This window comes from Topomyia yanbarensis, chromosome 3, assembly GCF_030247195.1.
Source record: "Topomyia yanbarensis strain Yona2022 chromosome 3, ASM3024719v1, whole genome shotgun sequence".
In the NCBI taxonomy this organism is placed as follows: Eukaryota; Metazoa; Arthropoda; class Insecta; order Diptera; family Culicidae; genus Topomyia; species Topomyia yanbarensis.
This window is the reverse complement of record NC_080672.1, coordinates 223,080,629-223,105,017: the sequence shown is the minus strand read 5'-3', so window position 1 is coordinate 223,105,017 and position 24,389 is coordinate 223,080,629. Positions and strand designations below refer to the sequence as shown.

Sequence of the window (24,389 nt, the reverse complement as noted above, 5' to 3'; positions counted from 1 at the left end):
AAAATCCGAAATTCTGTAGAGGCACCTAGGCCGCCCTGAAAAGAAGGGTACGCCGGGCAAATAAGAACCCGAGTAGTGGGCAAACCCCAACTTACAACCTACACGAACAAGCTAATATAGAGACAGTCGAGGAATCAATACAAAAAGCTTGCGAAAATTTCATTGTGAAATGTGAAAACTCTGAGTATCAGCTGATACAAAATTTAGTGTTGTAATTTAGGTTAGTTAGAATTTAAGGCTTTCTATCATTCAATAGCAATTGAAAGTTATCGATTAGGCAACGCATATGCATAACCAAAACGAAAGTACAGAAACAAAGATGAAAAAAGTAAAAATAACTTTGAATCACTTAAGACGTAAACTATGCATAACTGTAAAAATACTATAGAACAATAAATGATTTAACGTTAAAAAAACGGCCTCGGAAAAAGTTTTCAAAGTTTGAGCGAATCCAATACATTTCTTTTATGAGAAATGTAAAACTATTTATAATTTTTCATCAAATCTTGGACGATTATCATTTCCACTGTAGAACAATTGAACAAACAAACAAATTTTTAGCGATAGAACAGAAATGCACAAGGTATGAAAGAAGTTGTGAAAATTGAGACTGTACAGATGACTTGGGAAAATGACACAAAAAGTTGAATGCGGAAGAATCGCCCAAATTGTGTCGGAACTTAAAGGGGGTTGTGTAAGGTATTAAGGGATTATTTGTCTATTCAGTCAGGTGCCACGTCGAAAACTGGTTTTGCGGTGTACACCATAACTCAAAATCTGCTGGACCAATCGTTGATACATTTTCATAGTTGTTTTTAACATCACTCCACAAGTAACTAATGGAGCTTTTATTTCTTGGTCGATTTTCGAACTTTTCCTAGCACTTTGAAACCAAAGTCCGATTATTGCTAAAAAACGATGAAAATGCTATTGAAGAATAATAATATTAAGCATTTTGCAAAAAGCTTTTGTAGTTACCTGGGCAATAATGTGAAGAAGAAAAACTGTGCAAAATTCTGTATGATTGGTCCAGGAAATTTTGAGTTACGGTTTACACCGAATTTTGTCGAGGTGTCTCCTGAAGATTCACTGTCTGCATTAAGTGGCAGGTTCAATTTGTTAAGTTATATCTGTCAATTCATTATCAGACAGATTGCAGACTATAGGAAGTAATTAATTGTAATTTATTATTTTGTAACCGGGATTTGAAGCTTTCTCCATTTTTGCATGACGTCGCAAAATTTCAGCAAAATTTTGTTGAACTAAACGTTTTAGCAATTCAAGCTGTTGAAAGCTCAGTAATTTGGATTTAACCCATTTGACAGATTTTCTTCGCTGAAAATCAGTTTTTGAAATTGCCAAATTCTCAGCTCAATTACTGAATTTTTGGTATTTCAGGATTGATTAGGTACTCGTGCTGATAATTTGAATTACTTCATTTTCAGCAAAGTAGGTCTGCCGAATTCTATATGCATGGTAAGTGGAGTAGTTGGGTAGGATGGTATAATAAACCCCACCAGGCTAAAATGTCAGATTTCTTTTCCAAGGACCACATAATTATCTGAAGCAAATAAATTATTGTTTTTGGCTTTTTCATGTGCTGCAGAACAGTAACTAATACAAACGTTTCCAAAAAAGGTAAGCTTTCATTATTGTTCGGTAAGTATTTGATTTAATTTGAAATAGTCAAATTTGGCTGAACTGTCTGACTACTAAATATAATTTTAGAGAAGCTCTTTCAATCCTAGGAGTGGCTAGCGACTAACAATACAACTCTATAACGTTCAAGATATTATGCACCATTATTAGCAAAATAGTGAAATAACGTTTTTTTTTATTTTTATTCATTTCGTTTATTTGATAGGCACAAATGCGTTAGCTTGGCGGTGCCAAATGCTTTTGTTTTTACATTTTGGATATCTTAAAACTAGGAGGTTACAATGTTGAAATTTTTTTTTTTACAAAGGAAAAGAAAGTTTACAGCTATCTTAAGACTAGAAATAAGATTCAATATACAAGAGAGGGCCAAAAGATTTTTTTTATGAAAAAATTTAAAACGAGGGATTCTCTTTGATATACAAGAGGAGGAGTAATAGTATTTTACGAAATATTTTACGGTTATCTTAAAACTAACAATATAGTTTAGTACACAAAAGGGGGAACAAATATTTATGAGAAACTTCACAGAAATCTTAAAACTAGGGATTCAATTCTATTTACAAGATGGAGGACAAGAGTTTCAATAAAGAGTAAAAATCATAGCTATCTTAAAACTAGGAATACAGAATACTAATTTGAATTTTTTAACTAAAACTTATGCTTGGTCAAGATATTCAGAGGGTGGCTTATTTCCGCATCAGTGTAGCAGCAGTTGTATCAAGGACAGGGGAGAGACAGGGAAAGAGCAAAACTTGAAACTTTCGCTCGAACGGTGTGGTGGCGGGGGGGGGGGGGGGGAAGGGGGATCAGCGAAACAAATTTGCGCCTCAGTCTAGTAAGTCGTCGAGTACCGGATTGGCGGATGGTATTCTTCGGACCCGCGGGGAATCCTTCAAAAGTCATCGGACCTCGAGTCGCTCTCGCTTCAGTTTCCTTCTATGCAGGCGTAGTGGTAAGGGCGACGGCGGTTACGTAGTGGCACTCTGGAGCTGATCGGTTCCACAAGGCAGGAGGAAACTCTAAAAACGAGAAATAAAAGAGAGGGGCTAAATTGGGATATTTATCGTTTTTATGAAGGTATAAATAAGGGACATATAGGGGAAATCACGAGTTGCCAGCATATCTCGGACTGGTACATTGGGTGGTCTACCTCGGGCCCGAAGGGATTCCTTTAACTGAGACCTGCCGTCACAATATCCGGCGCATACCCAGACAACGTGTTCGATGTCGTGATAGCCCTCGTCACAAGCGCACAGACTACTCTCCGCAAGCCCAATACGCCGCAAATGCGCATCCATGGTGTAGTGATTGGACATAAGTCGGGACATTACGCGAATAAAATCCCGACCCACATCCATCCCCCCGAACCAAGGCTTCGTTGATACCTTTGGGATAATCGAATGTAGCCATCGTCCAAGTTCCCCATTGCTCCACGAGGTTTGCCAACTGTTGAGCGTCCTCTGACGACAAATACTAAAAAATTCGTTGAAGCAGATTGGTCTTTCGTATTTCGTCACCATTTAATGCGCCCACCTTTGCTAATGAGTCGGCCTTTTCATTGCCCGAAATAGAACAATGAGAGGGGACCCAAACAAAGGTAATCTGATAAGATTTTTCAGATAACGTACACAAGGACTCCTGTATCTTCCCCAGAAAATACGGGAATTGCTTTTTAGGCTTCACCGCACGAAGAGCCTCGATAGAGCTGAGGCTGTCCGAAACGATGAAGTAGTGATCTGTGGGCAGAGTGTCGATGATCCCAAGGGTGTACTGAATTGCAGCTAACTCTGCGACGTAAACTGAAGCGGGATCATTGAGCTTGAATGAAGTGGTGATAGTATTGTTGAAGATACCGAAGCCAGTGGACCCCCATTTGATCCGTCAGTGTAAAACATTTTGTCGCAGTCGACTTCCCGGAATTTATTATAAAATATATTGGGGATCACCGGATCCGGGATTCCACGAATCTCTTCCTTCATGGATGTGTCGAAGAATACAGTAGAATCAGAAGTATCTAGGAAACGGACACGGTTGGGATTGTACGAAGAAGGATTGATGCTCTGTGCCATGTAGTCGAAGTACAAGGACATAAAACGGGTTTGAGAATTAAGCTCGACGAGCCTCTCGAAGTTTTCAATCACCAACGGGTTCAGAATGTCGCATCGGATGAGCAATCGATATGAGAGGTCCCAAAATCGATTTTTTAACGGAAGAACGCCCGCCAGCACTTCGAGACTCATCGTATGGGTCGAGTGCATGCAACCCAAGGCAATGCGCAAGCAACGATACTGGATTCTCTCCAGTTTGATGAAGTGTATGTTCGCAGCGGAGCAGAAACAGAAACACCCGTACTCCATCACCGACAATATCGTTGTTTGGTACAACCTGATCAGGTCTCCTGGGTGAGCACCCCACCATATTCCAGTTATTGTTCGGAGAAAATTGATCCTTTGTTGGCATTTCTGTTTCAGATACCTAATGTGACATGCCCAGGTACCTTTAGAGTCGAACCAGACCCCGAGATATTTAAATGTGAGAGCCTGGTTGATCGTTGCACCCATTAATAAAAGCTGGAGTTGCGCCGGCTCACGCTTCCTAGAAAAAACAACCAACTCAGTTTTCTCCGTGGAGAACTCAATACCCAGCTGAAGAGCCCAAGCAGACAAATTGTCCAAAGTATCTTGTAATGGTCCTTGCAAGTCGGCAGCTTTGGGCTCTGTAACAGAGACCACCCCGTCGTCTGCAAGTTGCCTTAGCGTGCATGAATTGGCGAGACAATCGTCAATGTCATTCACGTAAAAATTGTAGAGCAGGGGACTTAGACATGAGCCCTGGGGAAGACCCATGTAGCTAAATCGCGATGTTGTTAAATCGCCATGCGAAAAGTGCATGTGCTTTTCAGACAACAGGTTTAGCAAAAAGTTATTTAAAATTGGTGAAAGACCATGCTGGTGCAGCTTCTCTGACAGAATGTTGATAGAAACTGAGTCAAAAGCCCCCTTAATATCCAAGAAGACTGATGCCATCTGCTCTTTGTTAGCATAGGCCATTTGGATTTCTGTAGAAAGCAACGCAAGGCAATCGTTCGTCCCTTTGCCTTTGCGGAAGCCAAATTGTGTATCTGACAGTAAGCCATTTGCTTCAACCCAATTGTCGAGGTGAAACAAGATCATTTTCTCGAACAACTTCCGAATACAGGACAGCATTGAAATCGGCCGATACGAGTTGTGGTCGGAGGCTGGTTTTCCTGGTTTTTGGATGGCGATGACCTTCACTTGCCTCCATTCATAAGGGACAATGTTACCCTCAAGCAACTTGTTAAATAAATTCAACAAGCGCCTTTTTGCAGTGTCAGGCAGATTCTTCAGCAAGTTGAATTTGATTCTGTCTAACCCTGGGGCGTTATTGTTGCACGATAAGAGAGCAAGTGAGAACTCCACCATCGAAAACGGTGTTTCGTTCGCGGTATCGTGAGGAGACGCGGCGCGGCACGTTTTCTGTACCGGGACAGAGTCCGGACAGATCTTCTTGGCGAAAGCGAATATCCAACGGTTTGAATATTCCACGTTCTCGTTGGTACTATTACGGTTACGCATACGTCGAGCCGTATCCCAAAGAGTGCTCATCGCTGTTTCTCTCGTTAACCCGTCGACGAACCGGCGCCAATAACTGCGTTTTTTGGCTTTCATTAGACTCTTCATTCGCCTTTCTAACGACGCGTACTGTTGATAGCTAGCGGGTAACCCGTCTTCCCGGAAGGCCTTATATGCAGTGGACTTTTCCGCGTACAGCTCTGAGCACTCTTTATCCCACCACAGGGTGGGAGACCGTCCATGGGTATTCGCGCTGGGTACTGGTTTAGTCTGAGCTTGATTCGCACTGTCGAGAATCAAGCCAGCCAAAAACCTGTACTCTTCCTCCGGAGGAAGTTCTTGAGTGGATTCGATTTTAACGGATATCGCGGTCGCGTAACTCTTCCAATCAATGTTCCGTGTGAGATCATACGAGACATTGATTGTTTCCGATGGTCTTGAACCGTTAGCAATTGAAATCACGATAGGCAAATGATCGCTACCGTGGGGATCAGGGATCACCTTCCACATGCAATCTAACTCTAGCGATGTCGAGCAAAGCGACAAATCCAACGCGCTTGCGCGTGCTGGTGGTGTAGGAATCCGCGTCATTTCTCCCGTGTTTAAGATGGTCATGTTGAAATTATCGCAAAGATCTTGGATTAATGTTGATCTGTTATCATCGTGAAGACAACCCCATACCGTACCGTGCGAGTTAAAGTCTCCCAGAACTAGCCGCGGTGCCGGTAAGGATTCCGTGATATTACAAAGCGTTCGGTGCCCTACCGAGGCTCTAGGAGGAATGTAGATGGAAGCAATGCAAAGGTCTTTACCTTTGATTAAAACTTGACAAGCGACAATTTCAATGCCTGGTGTCGAAGGGAGGTTAATTCGGTTGAAAGAATAGCACTTTTTGATCCCCAAAAGTACTCCTCCATAGGGGTTTTCTCGATCCAGACGAATTATATTAAAGTCGTGGAAGTTGAGATTTATATCGGAAGTTAACCAAGTTTCACATAATGCGAAAGCATCACATTTTAAACTATTTAGTAAAAATTTAAAGGAATCGATTCTCGGGAGGATACTTCTGCTGTTCCACTGTAGAACAGTGATCGAATCGGTGACCTCGTTCGATGACTTAGCCATCGAAGGATACGATCGCTGCAAGGTGGGGCCATTTAGTAGTCAACTGCTTCAAAAATGTTTGCACTATAGGGAGAAAACGTATCAGAAGGCTTTTAAGAGGATCAGTAACATTGAAAGCTGTGAAAATTAAGTCCACTATGTCAGAAAATTTCATTAGTCCGCTACTGGACTGAGTATCTGTTTGAAAAAAGGGGACACTTGCGGTTTTTGGTGTCCCTGGAAGTGGTGGGTACTCCTTGTTAGAATTAATATTTCCAAGTCCTGGAGCAAATTGCTTCGGCTTTTGTGCATCACTTCGGTTGGATTTATTGATTGTAGTTGGTGCACTCTGAGTGGACGACACCTTGGCACCCTTACGAGGCAATGTAGGGGAGGCTGGATTTCTCCTCTTCCTGGATTCCCCTGGGTTAACCAACGATGTTCCCTCTCGTGGGTCGTCAGATTCTTGCTCAACGTTAGCCAAACCAGCATAGGGATTTTCAGACAGGACAGATGGCGAAGCATTCTTTAGCATTTCTGCATAAGAACGCCTTGAGCGTTCCTTAAGGGAGCGCTTAATTTTATCCCCGCGCTGCTTGTACGCAGGACATGATTTAAGAGCATGTGAAGGGCCCCCGCAGCAAATACACTTTTCAGTTTCTTTGTCGCAAGAGTCATCCTCATGCTCTCCTTCGCATTTGCCGCATCGTTTCTTATTTCCACAATATGTGGCTGTGTGGCCCAACTGCTTGCAATTGCTGCAGCTCATGACCCGCGGTACAAACAGGCGAACTGGTAGGCGAACCTTGTCAAGGAGGACGTAGTTGGGAAGAGAGGACCCGGCGAATGTCACCCGAAGCGAGCCTGATAGAGAGTAGGTAGTCTTACCTCCCTCGGTGTTTGCGGTATACAATTGTTTGCATTCTAAGATCTTAATCTGTCCAAGAGAGGGGTCCTTAAAGCAGCCAACCCCGTGCTCCAACAGTTCTTCGCATTTCAGGCCCGGTTCGGACACTACCCCATCGATTTCACAGGCCACACAAGGCACGTACGCTTTAAATTCCCGCGTAAAGCGCTCACAGCAAGCAATCGCGTTTGCCTGGCCGAGATCATTCACAGGAACACGTATCTTGTTTGCCCGAACACGTGTTATCTAAGTTACGGCCGGGTAATTAGCAGTCAGATCTCGAGAAAGTTTTAATATATTACCCGGTTTCTCTCCGGTCCGAAAATATACCACCCATGGCCCAGAGGAACCTTCTGGGTACTGCTTTATGCGGGGAGCAATGCGAGTATTAGGGGGATCAGGGACTTCCATGATTACATCAGATGGTATTTCGCCCTCGGCCATTTAAGTACGAGGGCAGAGCGTTATATAAACGGGAATGTGTCTTATTATTTGATTACAAGGTAGAGTAAAAGTAGGGAAAAGGAAAGAAAGCAAACGAGGAAAAAAATAAAGCAAAACTTATCTGCAAACAACGTCGATTGTTCCGCACCAGCGAAAACAATGTACTGGATTTACTGCCGGCACCAGCAGAGTGGCAGCTAACGAACGAACAAAGGATGACCTTCACTCACTGAAATTTACACAACGAACAACATCTTGAAAAGGTATAAGATTATCGAATAAATTTGGTCAACACCTTTCCACACCTCCTCGTTCATAAAGTGTCATTTTCACCCAAGACCCGGAGAAATCTGAAAATATATTTTTTATTGACATTTATCTGAATTTACTGTTCATTTAAACCAAACATTTGTTTGGAAGTCCTTGTTAATCGACTTCTTAATCAATAGGCCCCGCGCACACCTAAAAACTGATAAAATTTGAATAACTTTCTCGGGTGATTTTATATCGATTTATATCATTCTACGAAGTTGTAAACAAAGGGGTTGTTCATCAGATTCTCACTTTTAGTATTTTTTGAATGTCTATAGTACCAATTAGTAGCAAAAATGCAAATTAATTTCATTAAAAATTTAAGTTTTCAATCAAAAAACTTTAAAATAAAAAGTTGTTCTAGACCCCCCGACAGAATATTTTAATTTTATTTTCAAATGAAAGGGAAAAATCCGTTCTTTCATATCCCGAAGTTTCACAGATGCCGAATTTTTTAGAATAAAGTTGTTCGACAAAGACACCGTGGATCGTTTTAACTCGTGTGAACGTAGTTTTAACCACTTAGATCTTAAATAATTCTAATATTACTTTGTTTAAGCTAAATCAAGGACTCCAAAATTGTTTTAAAAATATAAATACAGCATACTATTAAATGACATAAACAATGAATTTTCAATTAACCTCATTGTACGATTTTTTACATTGCCGTGTATTGCCGATCAGAACGCAGTAATGCAAATGGCAGCATCATGTTACCGGAGGAAGACAAAAATATGTCATGCTCCTCTTGCGCATACTTCGTTATTTTCAATCCTCTCTTCAGTTTTCTTCTGGATAAATATGTCTCTCTTTGCTCGCAATAAAGATGCCAGTTTTACCAGGTTGGAAAGACAAGCACCGTCGAACAATATTTACTTGTATTTTGACATTAAAAATGTCTTACTCCACTATCTGGGGCTAGGTGTCATTCTAAAATCTAAACTATCTCCCATGTAACGAAACTATGTAAGGTTTGCACGCTTATAACTCCGATATTACTAGATGGATTTTAATCATTCATACACCAACCGATTCAGAAACACCTAACTTAAATATTGGTAATAATTTAATATCTCCCCAATAAAAGTAGACTTTTGGAAATTGGTAAAATTAAAAAGTTCACGAAAAACGGGAAAATTGCCATTCGTGAGGCAGATTTCTCTGACACAGCCAGCGTTGCCAATGTTCCAGATTTATCTGGAATCTTCCAGATTTTTCCTAACTGAACAGACATTTGTTCAAGCCAGACATTTTTCCAGATTTTTTAAATTTTGCCAGATTTTTTCAGATATTCTGAATTCTACGTTAAACCCCAGAAGGAATGCCATTATGACAGATTTATCTGGCACAGCTAGAGTTTTTTAAGCCTTTAGCAGAAAGGTAAACCTCTCATTCTACCAGATTTATAAATTATAGAGATTGTTACACACAATTTTTGGAAATCTGGGTCATATTTTCCAAAACAAAAATCGATTAATGTTCTATGAAGACCAAAATGTATGCCAAATTTCGATGACTTTGTGCTCGCTGTCAAGTGACAGATTTTTCCAGACATTTTTATTTGAACTGCCAGATTTTCTTTGAAAAATAGTGGCAACCCTGGACACAGCCGTCGTTAGAGGGCAGCTTAGTTGCTCAATGAAACACGAAAAGTCATAAATAGAAGCGACGCATGTCCGCAGCGTTGCCAATGTTCCAGATTTATCTGGAATCTTCCAGATTTTTCCTAACTGAACAGACATTTGTTCAAGCCAGACATTTTTCCAGATTTTTTAAATTTTGCCAGATTTTTTCAGATATTCTGAATTCTACGTTAAACCCCAGAAGGAATGCCATTATGACAGATTTATCTGGCACAGCTAGAGTTTTTTAAGCCTTTAGCAGAAAGGTAAACCTCTCATTCTACCAGATTTATAAATTATAGAGATTGTTACACACAATTTTTGGAAATCTGGGTCATATTTTCCAAAACAAAAATCGATTAATGTTCTATGAAGACCAAAATGTATGCCAAATTTCGATGACTTTGTGCTCGCTGTCAAGTGACAGATTTTTCCAGACATTTTTATTTGAACTGCCAGATTTTCTTTGAAAAATAGTGGCAACCCTGCATGTCCGTTTAAATCAGTTGTTGCTCTTATCCCACACGAGCAACGTCGTCTCCGGGCGATGCAATAAGCGCTATCGATTTTCGGTAACGTTGGCATTTGCACACTCTCGCACCTAAGTGACTAAACCATATACGGTTAGTTTATAAATAGAGGTGACGCGTACCCGTTTGAATCAGTTTTTGTTCTTATGTCGAACGGGTAAGATCATGGCTGCAGCGTCTGGGCACTACAATAAGCGGTAGACGCTATGCATTTTCGGCAGCGGTGGCCGTGTGCGGATTTTTCGGGTACCAGCACGGTGTCACAGAATGATTTGCAAAGTGGGTTTGGATTTAATTCAATACGGTGTGTGCTGCTTAAGAGTTTTGCGTTTGAAAAAAATATATTTATTTTTATGCATGCGTGTGCGTTGTAACTTGTTAATCCATGTTTACGGCGCTTTTTAACTGCGTAGGGTAAAGAGCCTATTGGTTTTCATGTTTCATATTTCGGTTATATGTTTTTTATCAGTAAGGCATCTGACAACGTGCTTCTGTAGTTATTGCACTGTTCAGCAGCGTAGTATTTTATATAGGAGAGTACACTCAGGTTTTTTTACGCGGATTTTGAAATTTACGCGGTTTTCATCAACGCGTTTTTTTTTAAATTCACGCGGTTTTCATTTACACGGCCTGTATCCCCGCTTGAAAAATCTGAGTGTAATTGCATCGGAAACAATCACATTCCCAGCAGAACTTTTTGTTTTCTAATTTCAAACACTTTTGTTTCGTACTGCACAAAAAGGAAAATTTTAAAATAGAACTTACCGTCCCAGCAGCAGTTTAAGCGGGTATTCTTTTTCGATTCAAATTCAAGCCATGTCTTAAGCGTTACTGGACTTAAAATTGTTTTCCCAGTTTATCCAGTCAGAATATCTGTCCTACCCTATGTATTTAAAACACAGTTCTAATTGCGTTTTAAAATATACAACAAATAGAACGGTTGGGTATACTAATTTAAATTTTAAAATAAATCTGTTTTAAATTATGAAACAAACCGCTGTACTGAAGATATAATTATGTCAGTCCTATTACCACATAAAACACCTATATAACATAAAACGCTGCAGAATTGGTTTAATAATACAATGTTTACACTACAGAGTTATAACACGTTTTAATAATTAGCAACAAGAAAAATGTCATTAAGATAGCATAAAAACCCGTTTTAACTGGTAGTGCGAACGTTGTAATGTAATTTATCAAATAATTTCTTTTCATCCACCACTAATCGATCAAGAAATACTTAAACTTAAGATTGTTTACTTAAGTTCATTAGTACATTATTGAAAATTTAAATGGAAAATAAAATTTCATATTTCATGGAGAATCTGTATATTTCCGTTGGCGGGCGTGGGCTTCCTCATCACAGCTCTCAATATGCAACTTTTCTTTTGAATATATTTTCTGGACAGACCAGCCTATTTTTACTAGATGGATCAGCCAAATAATGCCAATCACCTAGTGAGATACTTGATTAATCAGTAGATTACTGTTAAAAGACCTTCAATAAATTATGTTTTGATGGGGAGGGTATATAGCAAATTGTAACATATGAAAACAGGCGAGTGAACAAGAACATGAGTCGATATGTGTGATAGATAAAATTCATTTGCACGCTCATGAAAAAAGCTACATTTTTAATGTCACCGTGGTCGTGTCCTGTACACAACCTTTTTAATTTCTCTGTTCTTTTCTTCTCTCTACACGCTTGATTCCAATTGCTCATCGAATAGTTACAGGAGAGCACATTTGGATAAATCGAACCGATTATCGCATATTCAGATCAAAGTTGTTTTTGCGAATTAGAATCAAAACTGCAATAAGAATTGTTTTGATTATTTTCTTTTACATATCGCTATGAGAATAAGTGGGATCATTTAATTCCTTAATATAAATCAACAACATGTTATCACGAATTATTGCCCATATATCTGTCATATCTCACATCAAAGAAAGTAAATGACGAAAAAATTAGTTTTTTTTCATTGAATAGATCCAAATAAATGACAATCGGATGAAGATCGTAAAATGCACTATTTCATAAATTTTCTTATTTTCACTCCCAGTTCACAAATTGAATCAGAATGTTAACTGCTTACAAAGTAACTCCATAAATACCCTAAGCAAAGATTAAATAAAAGATTTTAAATATACGCATTTTTTCTATATGAATAAACTCACATAAAACATCAAAATAAAAATATTTTAAAATTGATTGCGAACGCAACGGCGATCAATATATTTGTTCGTAAAAATATATTACTAGGATGCTCAAAACATTCATTTCTGTTTTAATGTACTTATTATTTTATTTATAAAATCGTACAAATTTTGTTAGCAAATAAAATCGTTCCAATCTGCTTTGGTGCATTACAGAAATATATCTATATTCTCTGTCTGCCACAGTGCAAACAAAAATATGAAATATAACACTTGTGAATTTAAATTGATCATTGTGTCAAAGTTTATTTTTTTGTTTGACCTTTGTTTACTTTTTATTTAAGCTTCGCTGGAAAAAACGTGTACAATTTTAATTCGAAGATTGTGATCTAACCTTTTTGCCTTTCTTATATAAAGAAAGGCTATGCAATCACTGTAAAAATCGACTTTTTAACGGAGGCCCGGAGGGCCGTGTATCATACACCATTCGATTCAGTTCGTCGAGATCGGCAAATGTCTGTGTGTGTATGTATGTGTGTGTGTATGTGTGTGTGTCATTTAAACTCACGCAATTTTCTCAGAGATGGCTGAACCGATTTTCGCAAACTTAGTTTCATATGAAAGGAAAAATACTCCCATAAGCTGCTATTGCATTTTTAGTTGACCCGAATCCGGTTCCGGAGTTACGGGTTGAAGAGTGCGGTCACACAGCAAATTCCCATATAAACTGGTACTACCATGATGTTCAAATGATGTAAAACATATTAAAATTGATGTAACATTACTCTAGTTTGCGGGTCTGGATCACTAATGATCAATCAAAGCAGCTTTGACCACATTGGCCACCTATGACAGTTCATGACGCCCCCGGGGAACCCGCCAAGTTCCTAAGCTTATATCACACCCATTCCCCAACGAATTCTCTACCGATTTTTACAAACTTGATTTCAAATGAAAGATACAGTAATACCATTGACTGCTGCTGAATTTCATTCTGTTCTGACTCTTGCTTCCGGAGTTACAGGGGTGTTAGTAAGGATACACTGGAATTTCCCATATAAATCGGTACAATCGTAATACCTCAGAGGCTAAAAACTATTGAAATGGTCACCCAATTACTTCTAATCGCAGATCTAGATAACTGATTGCCAATCAAACATTCTTTGAATATATTATCCGCTATCGACGATTCCGGAAGTCCGGAATTCCGGGCATATTCCACAAATAAAGTCACATCGGTTCTTCGGTGATGACTGAACCGATTTTCTCAAACCAAGTCTCAAATGGAAGGCAAAATATGCAGCTGAGTATTGCATCAGAGCCCCTCCGCCCCCCCCCCCCGCCTTGCCCTTACATCTCCCTCCTTCATCACTACCGTCCCCTTGGATCACCCTCACGCCCGCATTTCCTTCATCCACCCCGTATACCAAAATAAGATGAAGGATTTCTGACGCATCCTCCACTCCCACTCTACTAACCCCCCATTCCCTCCACTTTTAAACCCATTCCACCAACATTTCAAAATATAATCACATGAAGATAACATTGAACTCATGCTGATTAAGCTAATTAAATACTATTCTTTTGCCTTTCTCATATAGAAAGGTTACGCAATTGCTCCAAAACCGACTTTCTAACCGAGGCCCGGAGGGCTGTGTGTATGTATGTGTGTATGTGTGTATGTATGTATGTATGTGTGTATGTGTGTATGTATGTATGTATGTATGTATGTATGTATGTATGTATGTATGTATGTATGTATGTATGTATGTATGTATGTATGTACAGAGGCGACGCGTGGTTCCACCGTCAAACTGTTCAATATTCCACCAAGACCCTTGAAACGTCACAATCGTCTCTATGAGACGTTCCTGTTCAGCTGATTCTTTCGTCGTCGATTTCATCCAACATCTAACGAATAGGACCAATAAAAATGTTCGTCGACAGAAAATTTCGCTGGAGCTGACCAAAACAAATTTGTTGTCAAATCCCACCTGTGAATTGTCCAACAAACTTCTTGTAGAATGCTTAATTTACCGCAGAAAAAGAACAAAAAATATATAACATATCCGAGAAGATTGCCACCTAATTGGAATTGAAAAATATTTCTTAACAGAAACATAAGCAATACAACCATGTATAAAGAGATTAAAACATATATCGTTGTATGATTTGAGTTAACTTGCAATGTAGAATCTTATTTTCTATACACCGAGAATTATTCGTCCTTCTGTTTAAGATAGATTGAAACATTTGTCAACCGGTTTAAGAAAATACCTTAATTCTTTCAAGTTTGATAGAAATTTGAATGTTGTATTTTCCTTGCAAATTATCGTAGTAAACAGGCATTTAACATCCACGCGTTCATGATTAGAACAACCTCTGATTTGAGTTTGTCTGTTTTACACATACAGTAGACATATTTTTAGCATGTAAATGCAAACATCAAACAATTTCTTTGATGCAAAAGTAGATGGTTCATTATTATAGTTGAATCAACCAAATACATACGCGCTTGTAACTAGTATGTCCCAAACATCTTGTTAGGCTACTCAAGAAAAAAGCGTTCGACCAACAGCTATGAACGTACGGCGCAAATGAAAATTATAAAGCGCTCTCGTTTTGCACACAGCTCCAACGCCCATATGTACATCGCAGCAATGCACGCTGGTTCAATATTTGATTTGAACCGGCGCAAAAGAGAATAGAAAGAGCCTCGCCCATGACACTCACGCTGCTATTCCAGCCGTCGCTCATGTAGCTGCTCCCTCTAGAGCATACGGCTAGAGTACGAGATGCATGCATGTTTCTGGTTGAACCGGTCATAGGAAAGCACTGCTGGAGACGCTAGGTTGATTTATCGTTCAGATCAAATTATCGAACTTCAAGGTTCGGAGATTATTACTTTCATTAAAAGTAGTTAACGTGCTAGTGCTGTAATGTTAACGCAAATTTGGTTTTGGGTCGTCTGATTGTTCCTACCTGTTCAGTGAACAGGTTGAACGTACCGACGCGTCGCCTCTGTGTATGTATGTATGTATGTATGTATGTGTGTATGTGCGGATTTGTTAACAAAATGTCCACATCGGTTTTTTGGAGATGGCTGAACCGATTTTTACAAACTAAGATTCAAATGAAAGGTATACTATTCCCATAGGTTGCTATTGAATTTGATTTTCAACCGACATCTTGTCCCGGATTACGAGTTGAAGAGTATGGTTACAAAACAAAATTTGTTGATTTGTCCACATCGGTTTCTCGGAATTTTCTGAACCGATTTTGACAAACTTGATTTTAAATGTAAGGTCCATCAGCTGCTGTTGAATTTTGTGTGGATCCGAGTTCTGGTTCCTGAATTACAGGGTGATACGTACGATCACGCAGCAAATCTCGATTCTAATGAATTCTGCGATGAATGTAAAAAGGTGAAATTTTTGCCTTTCTCAATAGAAAGGTATTGCAATTGCTCCGAAAACCGACTTTTTAACGGAGGCCCGGAGGGCCGAGTGACATATACCATTCGATTCAGTTCGTCGAGTTCGGCAAATGTCTGTGTGTGTGTATGTGTGTATGTATGTATGTGTGTGTATGTGCGTATGTGTGTGTGTATGTTACCAAAAATGTCACTCATTTTTCTCAGAGATGGCTGAACCGATTTTGACAAACTTTATCTCAAAAAAAAGGTGCAACGTTTCCATAGGCTGCTATTGAATTTCTAATGGATCCGACTTCCGGTTCCGGAATTACAGGGTGATGAGTACGAACACGCAGAAAATGTCGATTTTAATAAATTCTGCAATGAATGCATAGAGGTGAAATTTTTTCGCAAATATGACCACAACTGCTTCGATTTGTAGTATTAGGTCACTAACATCCATTCAAAGTCTATTTGGCCACATTGGCCACCATCATCGGTTCCGGAAGCCCCGGCGGAAGTATCTAAATTCAGAATAACAGTCACATCGGTTTCTCGGAGATGGCTAGACCGATTCGACTAAACTTGGCCTCAAATGAAAAGTATTGCGTCCCCGTAAATGGCTATTTAATTTCATCCCGATCCGACTTCCGGTTCCGGAGTTATAGGTTGTGGCGTGCGATCACATAGCAAATTGTGATTCAAACCGATACTCCGATGAAAGCAAAAAAGGTAAAAAATTTCGCTAAAATGTCTCTCAAACAACTTAAATTTGCTGTTCTAGGTCACCGACGGCCAACCAAACTTTCGTTCACTACATTGACCACCATAGACGGTTCCGGAAGTGCTCGGGAAAAGCTCACATCACATCAGTTTCCCGGAAATGGTTGGGCCGATTTTCACAAACTAAGTCCCAAATGATAGCTATAGTATCCCCAAAGATGTTTATAAAATTTCGTACGGATCGCTACACATTCTCGTGGTTCATGATTGAGAAAGGCACAATTGCACCGCTAGGTGGATTAAAATAGGTTTTTATAATTGATATTTACTTCAAACTTGTGAAAATTCGCTTGAAACGAATATAAATATTCTCCCCCCGTGTCGACAGGTATCGGGTTCAATTAGAATGACATTCACAGTTTTTTTTAAATTAAAAATTGAAATATTTTAACCAATATTTTAATCAAAGTTTAAAATAACTATCATGGCACCAGTTCCAAACGATGGTTCAACTATCTCAAACTTATTTTCTTTTGTGCATTAAATATTATGTCACTACAAAATGCTGCACATCATCGGCCAACTTCAAACTATCCATTAAGTTAAAGTTATAAGTTCAGAAAAAACATCGGTTACATGTTGACAAAATTGTTCTCACACGCTATGGAACGAGACATATGACGAAGAAAAGCTATTTTACTGCAAGAAAATATCGGAATGAAAAACAATTCTCCATGTTGTCTAATTCACTCATTTTCTTTAACATGAATTTGTTGTTTTTTAACATTGTCGTGTATAGGGTTGTAGCACCGGTAATACCGGTACCGAAAATCCCGGGAATACCGACCCATTTTTGGTACCGTAATACCGGTACTGAACAAAAGCCAGCACCGGTATTTGCGGTACTATACAATTTTTATGACAAATATGTTAACTCTGCAGGGGGACCTGTTTCAAAATATCGGTCTGCAAGATAACGTTTAATTATATTAATTTGCCTTCTAGATAAATCGTTGAGATAACACCTTTGTGTGGGAATGAGGTGGGGCCATCATCATAATAATTCTAAAAGGTAAAGTTTTATTAGCGACATTCCGATTGGTTTCCATTATTCACTGGGTGGCGCGTAATAAGACTATGGTCTAAGTCATGTCTGTATTTGATTTGCTCTTAAACCTTTATCTATAATAGAACGAACAGCGATTTAGTAGCTAACAGTTTTAGACTTGGTGAACTGCTTCAAATGGGGCGATTTGTAATTATTGGTGATCGGAAAATTCAGCAAAACTCCATAGTTTACAGGAAAGCAAAGAGCCTGGATATGCGCTAGAGAATAGTAGGCAAACGACATAAAGGCCGAAACCAATTTTCAGAAAAGCAAGAGAGGAAATGCGATTAACCTGCTCGGATTTACTGCCATTCTCGCTTTGATTTACTGTTGTTAATCGACGAAAGTCGCACCACTTAGCAGTCATTGATTTCAAAGTGGCCTAGATTTCGAAATAAAAGAAAGTGCCCCATACGAAAAATATCTTCTGTGAAATGAATCTTGCCATTCCGAAGCAATAAAAACAATAATCATGTTTTTTGATCAGCAAAAATCAATCATCTGAGAATAAGATCGTCAGTTTGAGCATTCAATTTCAGTTTGAAGCTTTTTTTCGATTTTTTTAAAAAAATATTCGAGTACCGGTACTTTACCGGTACTACCGGTACTGAGGGCTTAAGTACCGTAGTACCGGTTCTCGCCAAAAAGGGTCGGTATTGCGAACCCTAGTCGTGTACCGCAGATCAGAACGCAACCTTATAAATGACAGCATCGTTTGGTTAAAGCTTACCAAATAGTTTTTTCCTTTTTTATTTAGACTATGTTAGTCACATTTTCTTTTTACATTTTAACGACATTAGCTAGAGATTACTGGGTAGGGAAAGTTATGAAACTTAGAGCCATAGTACTCAAGCACCGGGTGGCCAACCCTACGGATTTTCCCGTAGATCTACGGATTTCTGTCCTTTCTACGGATCTACGGATTAACTCGTGAAATCTACGGAATTTTCAAAATTTCTTCAGAATTCTACGGAAGTTTAGTAAAAATAATACGTATTCGATTTCATGACATCAAATAGACAATCATGCATGTTTTGAATTCCGAAGCCAATCGAATCGTAATCGGTTGATGAATTTGAGTAGGAATACACATGAATCCCGAATTATATTTCTCCAAAATTTGACTGGTATTTAATCTAGAACATTTAAATTAAAGTTCGTATAGTTCGTTCATTTGAAGTACAGAGCAACGCGAATTCCTATAATGGACGATGAGGGCATTTTTCTCATGAAGGCGAATGGGGAATACTATGGGTACCTTTGAGCCAATATTAACTCTAGGTTGAAAACTTGAATAATTTCTTCGATGATAAACAAATTCATAAAATGTTATCGGACCCAGTAACTGAACTTAATTTTGTTTCTTGCGATAGTGTGACAGATCACCGATAAACTCAACAGATTATTCGCATCGAGAAAATCGGATTAATATTATAGGTCAGAAGACTGAAGCTGAAACAAACATTGGGATATTTTGTGGAACCAGAAAATCTTGTTCAAATTTGTGCAGTTACTGAAACCAACTCTAATAACTTTGAACATGTTCGAAGAAGTTGTTAGGATATCTGTATTGAGTTATCTATCTATATTTATATCCGGAAATTCAATATTGAATTTTTTACACCAATACGAACCAATACAACTACGTAAGGGCTCTCGATTTTAATAATTGCTCTTTAGAAGACTAACCCTATATTTTGTGAATACAACTTGTGAACTTATCATCTGTTTGTGGAATTTAAGGTAGTCCATGATTCAGTGCAATAAAATCAGTTGTGGTCTCAGATAATGTTTGAACTTGACTTCCCGACAAATTGAATAGTTTATGTTAAAAACAAGCTACATCTTTGGCTATTAAACATCCTACTCGTCTGTGACGCTTGCTGTACTGAAGCTGAGCAATGCACTTTCTGATTTGTTGTTGAAGAGTGATTAAAAGTGCGATGCCAAGAACAGCTGTGCGAAAGGAACACAACTACCATTAAAAGATCCCGCATGCTTCTTGGTTTCTGGGTGACTTAGACACCATTGTAGTCGACCGTAGAGCAGTGGAAGTGGTTTTTTGCCTTTTAAAAGAGAGGCTGCCGATATCGGTCTGAGTATAAACTCTGGTAAAATAAAATAAATTGTAGTTGATAGAGAACCAGATCGCCAGCACGGTGTTAGTTCCGAGATAGAAATTGACGCGGCAACAGGTTGTCCACGAGTTCATACATCTTGGAAGACTAGTAGACATTCGTGGGAAAAAAGCGGATTGCTGCTGTAAATGGCATCTTCTACGATTTACGTATTCAACTAAAGTTCCGCAGCCTATGGACACACACAAAACTCTTTTCATACATATCGCTGATACTCCCTGTTGCTCTATTCAGATATGAGGTGCGGTCGTTGACGGAAATTGATTATCAACTGGTATGCAAACATGAAAGGCTTATATGTACAGCAGACTACAAATAACCGGGTATGTAGCTAGTTTGCAGGAAAAGAAAACAACTAAAGTTCTGTTCAGTTGTGAACCTGGATGTCGTTGGTGCAGATCCCGCACTCGAGAAATAGGTGAGCCTTTTTCGCTCAAAATTGGAACATAGCCTTAGGCAAGAATGTCATGCCAACGAAATGATGATTGGATTTTTTCAAATAAGTTTTTTTCGAGCACACGAAGTAGTTCGACGAGATAAACTTTAGAAAGGTATGCCAGTACTCCGTTTATATGCAGAAAATTATACGTGACCTGTCTCCGTGGAATTACATAATTTACTCCCATTTAACGATGAATTCCCAGAAGTATCTGATGATCCGACAAAGAGTCGATAGTTGAATTCATACAACTGATTTCTGCAGAAAGGCATTGGTCCCCGCGACAGGAGACATGTAACATTGTTATTCATATATAACCAGCATTCGACCACAATTTGTATCGGTCGATTGCATTTCACCCAGACAATTGGATGAAGGTAAACGGCTTGTTATCAAAATTCAATTTGCCTTTCGCAACGGGAAGGGTACAAATGATTTTCCTACGCTGTTTTCGGCGAAAATTCAACTAGCATACGCAATAAAGAGCGACTGGTTTGTGTATTCTTGGCCAATAAAGGACCATACGATTCTGTAGCAATTGTTATCTGGAATAAACTTCACCGTTAGTTCTAAGTAACGTATAAGTTCGTACAATTTTAAATAACTATTTGTATAAATTGTTGTTTCCATAAGCCGTGATTTCTGTCACAGAGCTATAGATCTGCGAAAAACAATGCAAGGTATATTTGAACATTTTTGAACTCTGGCTGGAAAATCGCGTATCGAGTTCCCCAAGAAAGAAATTGAGCTGGTTCTCAATGAAGCATGGTCCAGCTCAACTTCAACTTCTAATAAAGGATAGAATGATCGCTGAAGTTTCGCATTTAAGTACCCGAAGGGTAGTTCGATTCATAATGCATTTCAAAAAGATACATCCGGATCCGATATCGTTAGACTAAATGTCAGCAAGGAATTAATTTTATTCGCGCATTAATTTGATCTTGGCATGGTGTTTACCTATGAAACTTAAAAAGATTGTATCAAATAACTATATTCTCTGTAACTGAGTATGGGAGTATTAATTCCTTTACGTGTGTTTCTCTCACATTCAGATTACACGTTCTGCATAGAATACACGTCCATGGAAGAGAATTTTCGCAGGAGTCCGCATCATCTACGTTCGCTGGTTATACACACTATGCACATCTGCTTCATATTAGAATCACTGATAGTGAAATATGCGTGTATGGCAAGAGTTACCAAGACATCGAGCATGTTGTTTGGTAATAAGATTCCTTAAATGTCCGAGCTAGATCACTCAGTGTCCATATTCGTGATATCTTGGTCAGCCGGGATCTGCCATTCATGTCGCTAATCTATATTTTTCTAAACATCGCAAATATGCTGATGTGAGATCTTCCTAAAGTCAATTATTTCTCAGAAATTGAACCTCCATATTTTCGGTTTCTCGCATATACCAGCTATTGAGATTCTGCAGCACAGCTGTACGGTCCTTTAACCTATAAAACAGAGTCGTTATTAGTTCTTTTATGTGTAAAGTATAATATGCAAATAAAATCAGGAAGTGACTTTTTTTTAATTATTCGCGATAATACATAGAAATGTAACTGGCCTTATAGAGAGAATATTTTAACCATACTTATGTTGTTTCATAACTTGATAATTCAAATGCAAACAGAAAAACTGATTAATACATTTTTACGCGGTTTTTTGCGCGGTTTTTCACGCGTATTTTGAAATTTGTGCGGTTTTCATTTACGCGGATCTTGAAATTTACGCGGTTTTCATTCATGCGGCCTGTATCTGAGTGAATTCCAAAGACAAAATATCAACTATTTCCTGATCTAAAACTGAAAAGTATTAACCCTCCGGCACTCGCGTCGTTGTATTTTGTGCAACACCTTCCGAAACTCTAACGAAATTTTCTTCCTTGCTCATTCGGGGAGCCATTCGCGCGAGTGCCGGAGGGTAAAGTGAAGTTGCTGAAAAAACGCCCCAGGGCTCTAATTCAGCTTTTTATTAACACGAGAAAGTTAAAAACTAAATCCAAGATAACAAAACGCTACATCAATTGGGATTGAAAAAGAATCCAAATTTACGTTAAAAATTGGATTCTGGCGGGTAAACTCAAAATCTACGGATCTGACCTCATTCAAAAGTGGCCACACTGTACTCAAGTGAGAGCAAGGATGTGAAGTAAACAGATCGGAAAACTAGAAGTGGCAGGGTCATTAGAACAGGCTTAATATCGTACGGGCTTAATCTTTGTCTTCTGTTAATGATGCTAATCGTCGACAGGTTTTCAATGGTGATCTTGCGTGGCTTAATTTTTGTCGGTTGTCACGGTAAAGATAGACACGTCTACCTTTATCAGGACACATGTCAGTGAACTCGGGTGATTCGTAGTTATTTTGCCTAGGCTCGACCCCCATTAACAGAAGCAAAGATTAATCCCGTACGATATTAAGCCTGTTCTAATGACCCTGCCACTTCTAGTTTTCCGATCTATTTACTTCACATCCTTGCTCTCACTTGAGTACTATGGCTCTAAGTTTCATAACTTTCCCTACCCAGTAATCTCTAGCTAATTGAATGTCGTTAAAATGCTTACCAAATAGTTTGGGCCGGTTTAAAAGTTAGTTCGGTTTAAAAATAGTTAGTACGCGTTTGAGCGGCTATTAAATGCGTGTCGATTTTTCGCATGTAAGGAATCGAAAGTCTTATTGTTATGTTAAAATCTATTTGATACAAACATTACATTAAGGCGGAGCTGGTTGAAGGAACGATTACCTCGGAACACGGTTTTCCCTTTATACGAAATGGCTAATTGGAAAATTAATTGAGCCAGCACCTACCTAAATCCTGGAACGAAGTTATTTGCAGGTATGTATGTAAATACATGGAAATAACTTTTTTCTGTAAACCGCTGCCGGACAGTGGGAGATAGGATGGTTAACACACACATACACGCATAATCAAAACCAAATTTTATTGGACGGCAATATTGCAAAAAGTTGAGTACGCCGGCGGACTTTTCAATATCGCTTATTATTGATACATAATGTTATACACGTTCGAATTATTAGTTTTAAACTTTGAGTTTTACTTCTAGTTGTACTACCTACGTTTGCCGAAGGACATCAAGGATTATCGAGTTATTTTAATGGATGCCACCGTCGCTACAGGTGCTGCAGGTGAGATATATTATTTATCAAACCGTACCTATTTTCTATTGTTGAATAAATGATTCTAGCAATAATGGCCATCCGTGTACTATTAGATCATGATGTGCCGGAACAAAACATTATGCTCGTTTCTCTATTAATGGCTGAGATCGGAGTTCATTCTATCGCATATGCATTTCCTCATGTTCAAATAGTAACTTCCGCACTTGATCCAGAAATCAACGAAAAGTTCTACGTTATACCTGGCATTGGTAATTTTGGAGATAGGTACTTCGGCACAGAGCCTACAGACTCTGAAGTATTGTACGAATAAATACTGTAGTTAACAGAATAATATAAACCAGAATTGGCAATATATAAATGTGTTTCATTAAGTGAGGTACAAACAGAATTCAGGTAGGTATTTACCAATTAATATGTGCTTGTTTGTTATTTGTTACGTTCTGACACTTTTCTTTCGGCGTAGTTTTCAAAATATTCCAGTTTATTACGTGGTACTATAAGTGTACATTCTTGTTCAATTTGGTAAAAATGACGGTATTCAGGTAGCATCAATCGTTTGACCAGCACTTCTCTGTTGATCAGAATTGGTATGTGGAAAATATAGCTGGAAAAGGAATACACATATAGTGAAACAGAGTGCTGTACTGAACGTCAAAAAGTATATATCTATTTATTTCGTCAATCGATGTAGACTACACTTTTCCTTAATTACTAATGTGCATAATCCGTGAATTTAGTATAAATGAAGTAATTTCGGCTTTTACAGAATCATCCTCTTACGCATTAGAATTTCTTTTGTGTATTGTTTTAGTTTCAGTTTAGACATTGTAAAATCAATTGAGTCGCAATAGTCATTATAAAAAGTCATCATTCGATTTATGGGGCTATATTTTGCATAGTTTGTGCGAAAAGGAGTGATTGAAATATACTTCGATTTCGTAGCTGTCGTGAGGGTGCATAATAGTTCAATTTGGATAAAATTTCTGAATCGATACGATGCAAAACGATATTAGTAATGAATGCATTAATATAATTAATGAAAGCATTGCAAATTCGCGACGCTCCTTTAATGTTTGAATTTGAATA

General features: G+C 38.6%; 1 protein-coding gene across 6 annotated transcripts in view; it reads left to right on the top strand.

Moving 5' to 3' along the window:
• Positions 1-23,661, top strand: part of LOC131687829 (uridine-cytidine kinase-like 1) — a 521,941-nt gene extending 498,280 nt beyond the window's left edge. For 5 of the 6 annotated variants that reach the window (XM_058971920.1, XM_058971919.1, XM_058971917.1 and 2 more), the window contains 2 exons: positions 23,228-23,309; positions 23,369-23,661. In XM_058971920.1, coding sequence (XP_058827903.1) covers positions 23,228-23,309; positions 23,369-23,613 — 327 coding nt within the window. In that variant the 3' untranslated portion in view covers positions 23,614-23,661. The remainder of the gene's footprint in view (positions 1-23,227; positions 23,310-23,368) is intronic. The other variant, XM_058971918.1, reaches the window with a different exon arrangement.
• Positions 23,662-24,389: the final 728 nt, after the last annotated feature.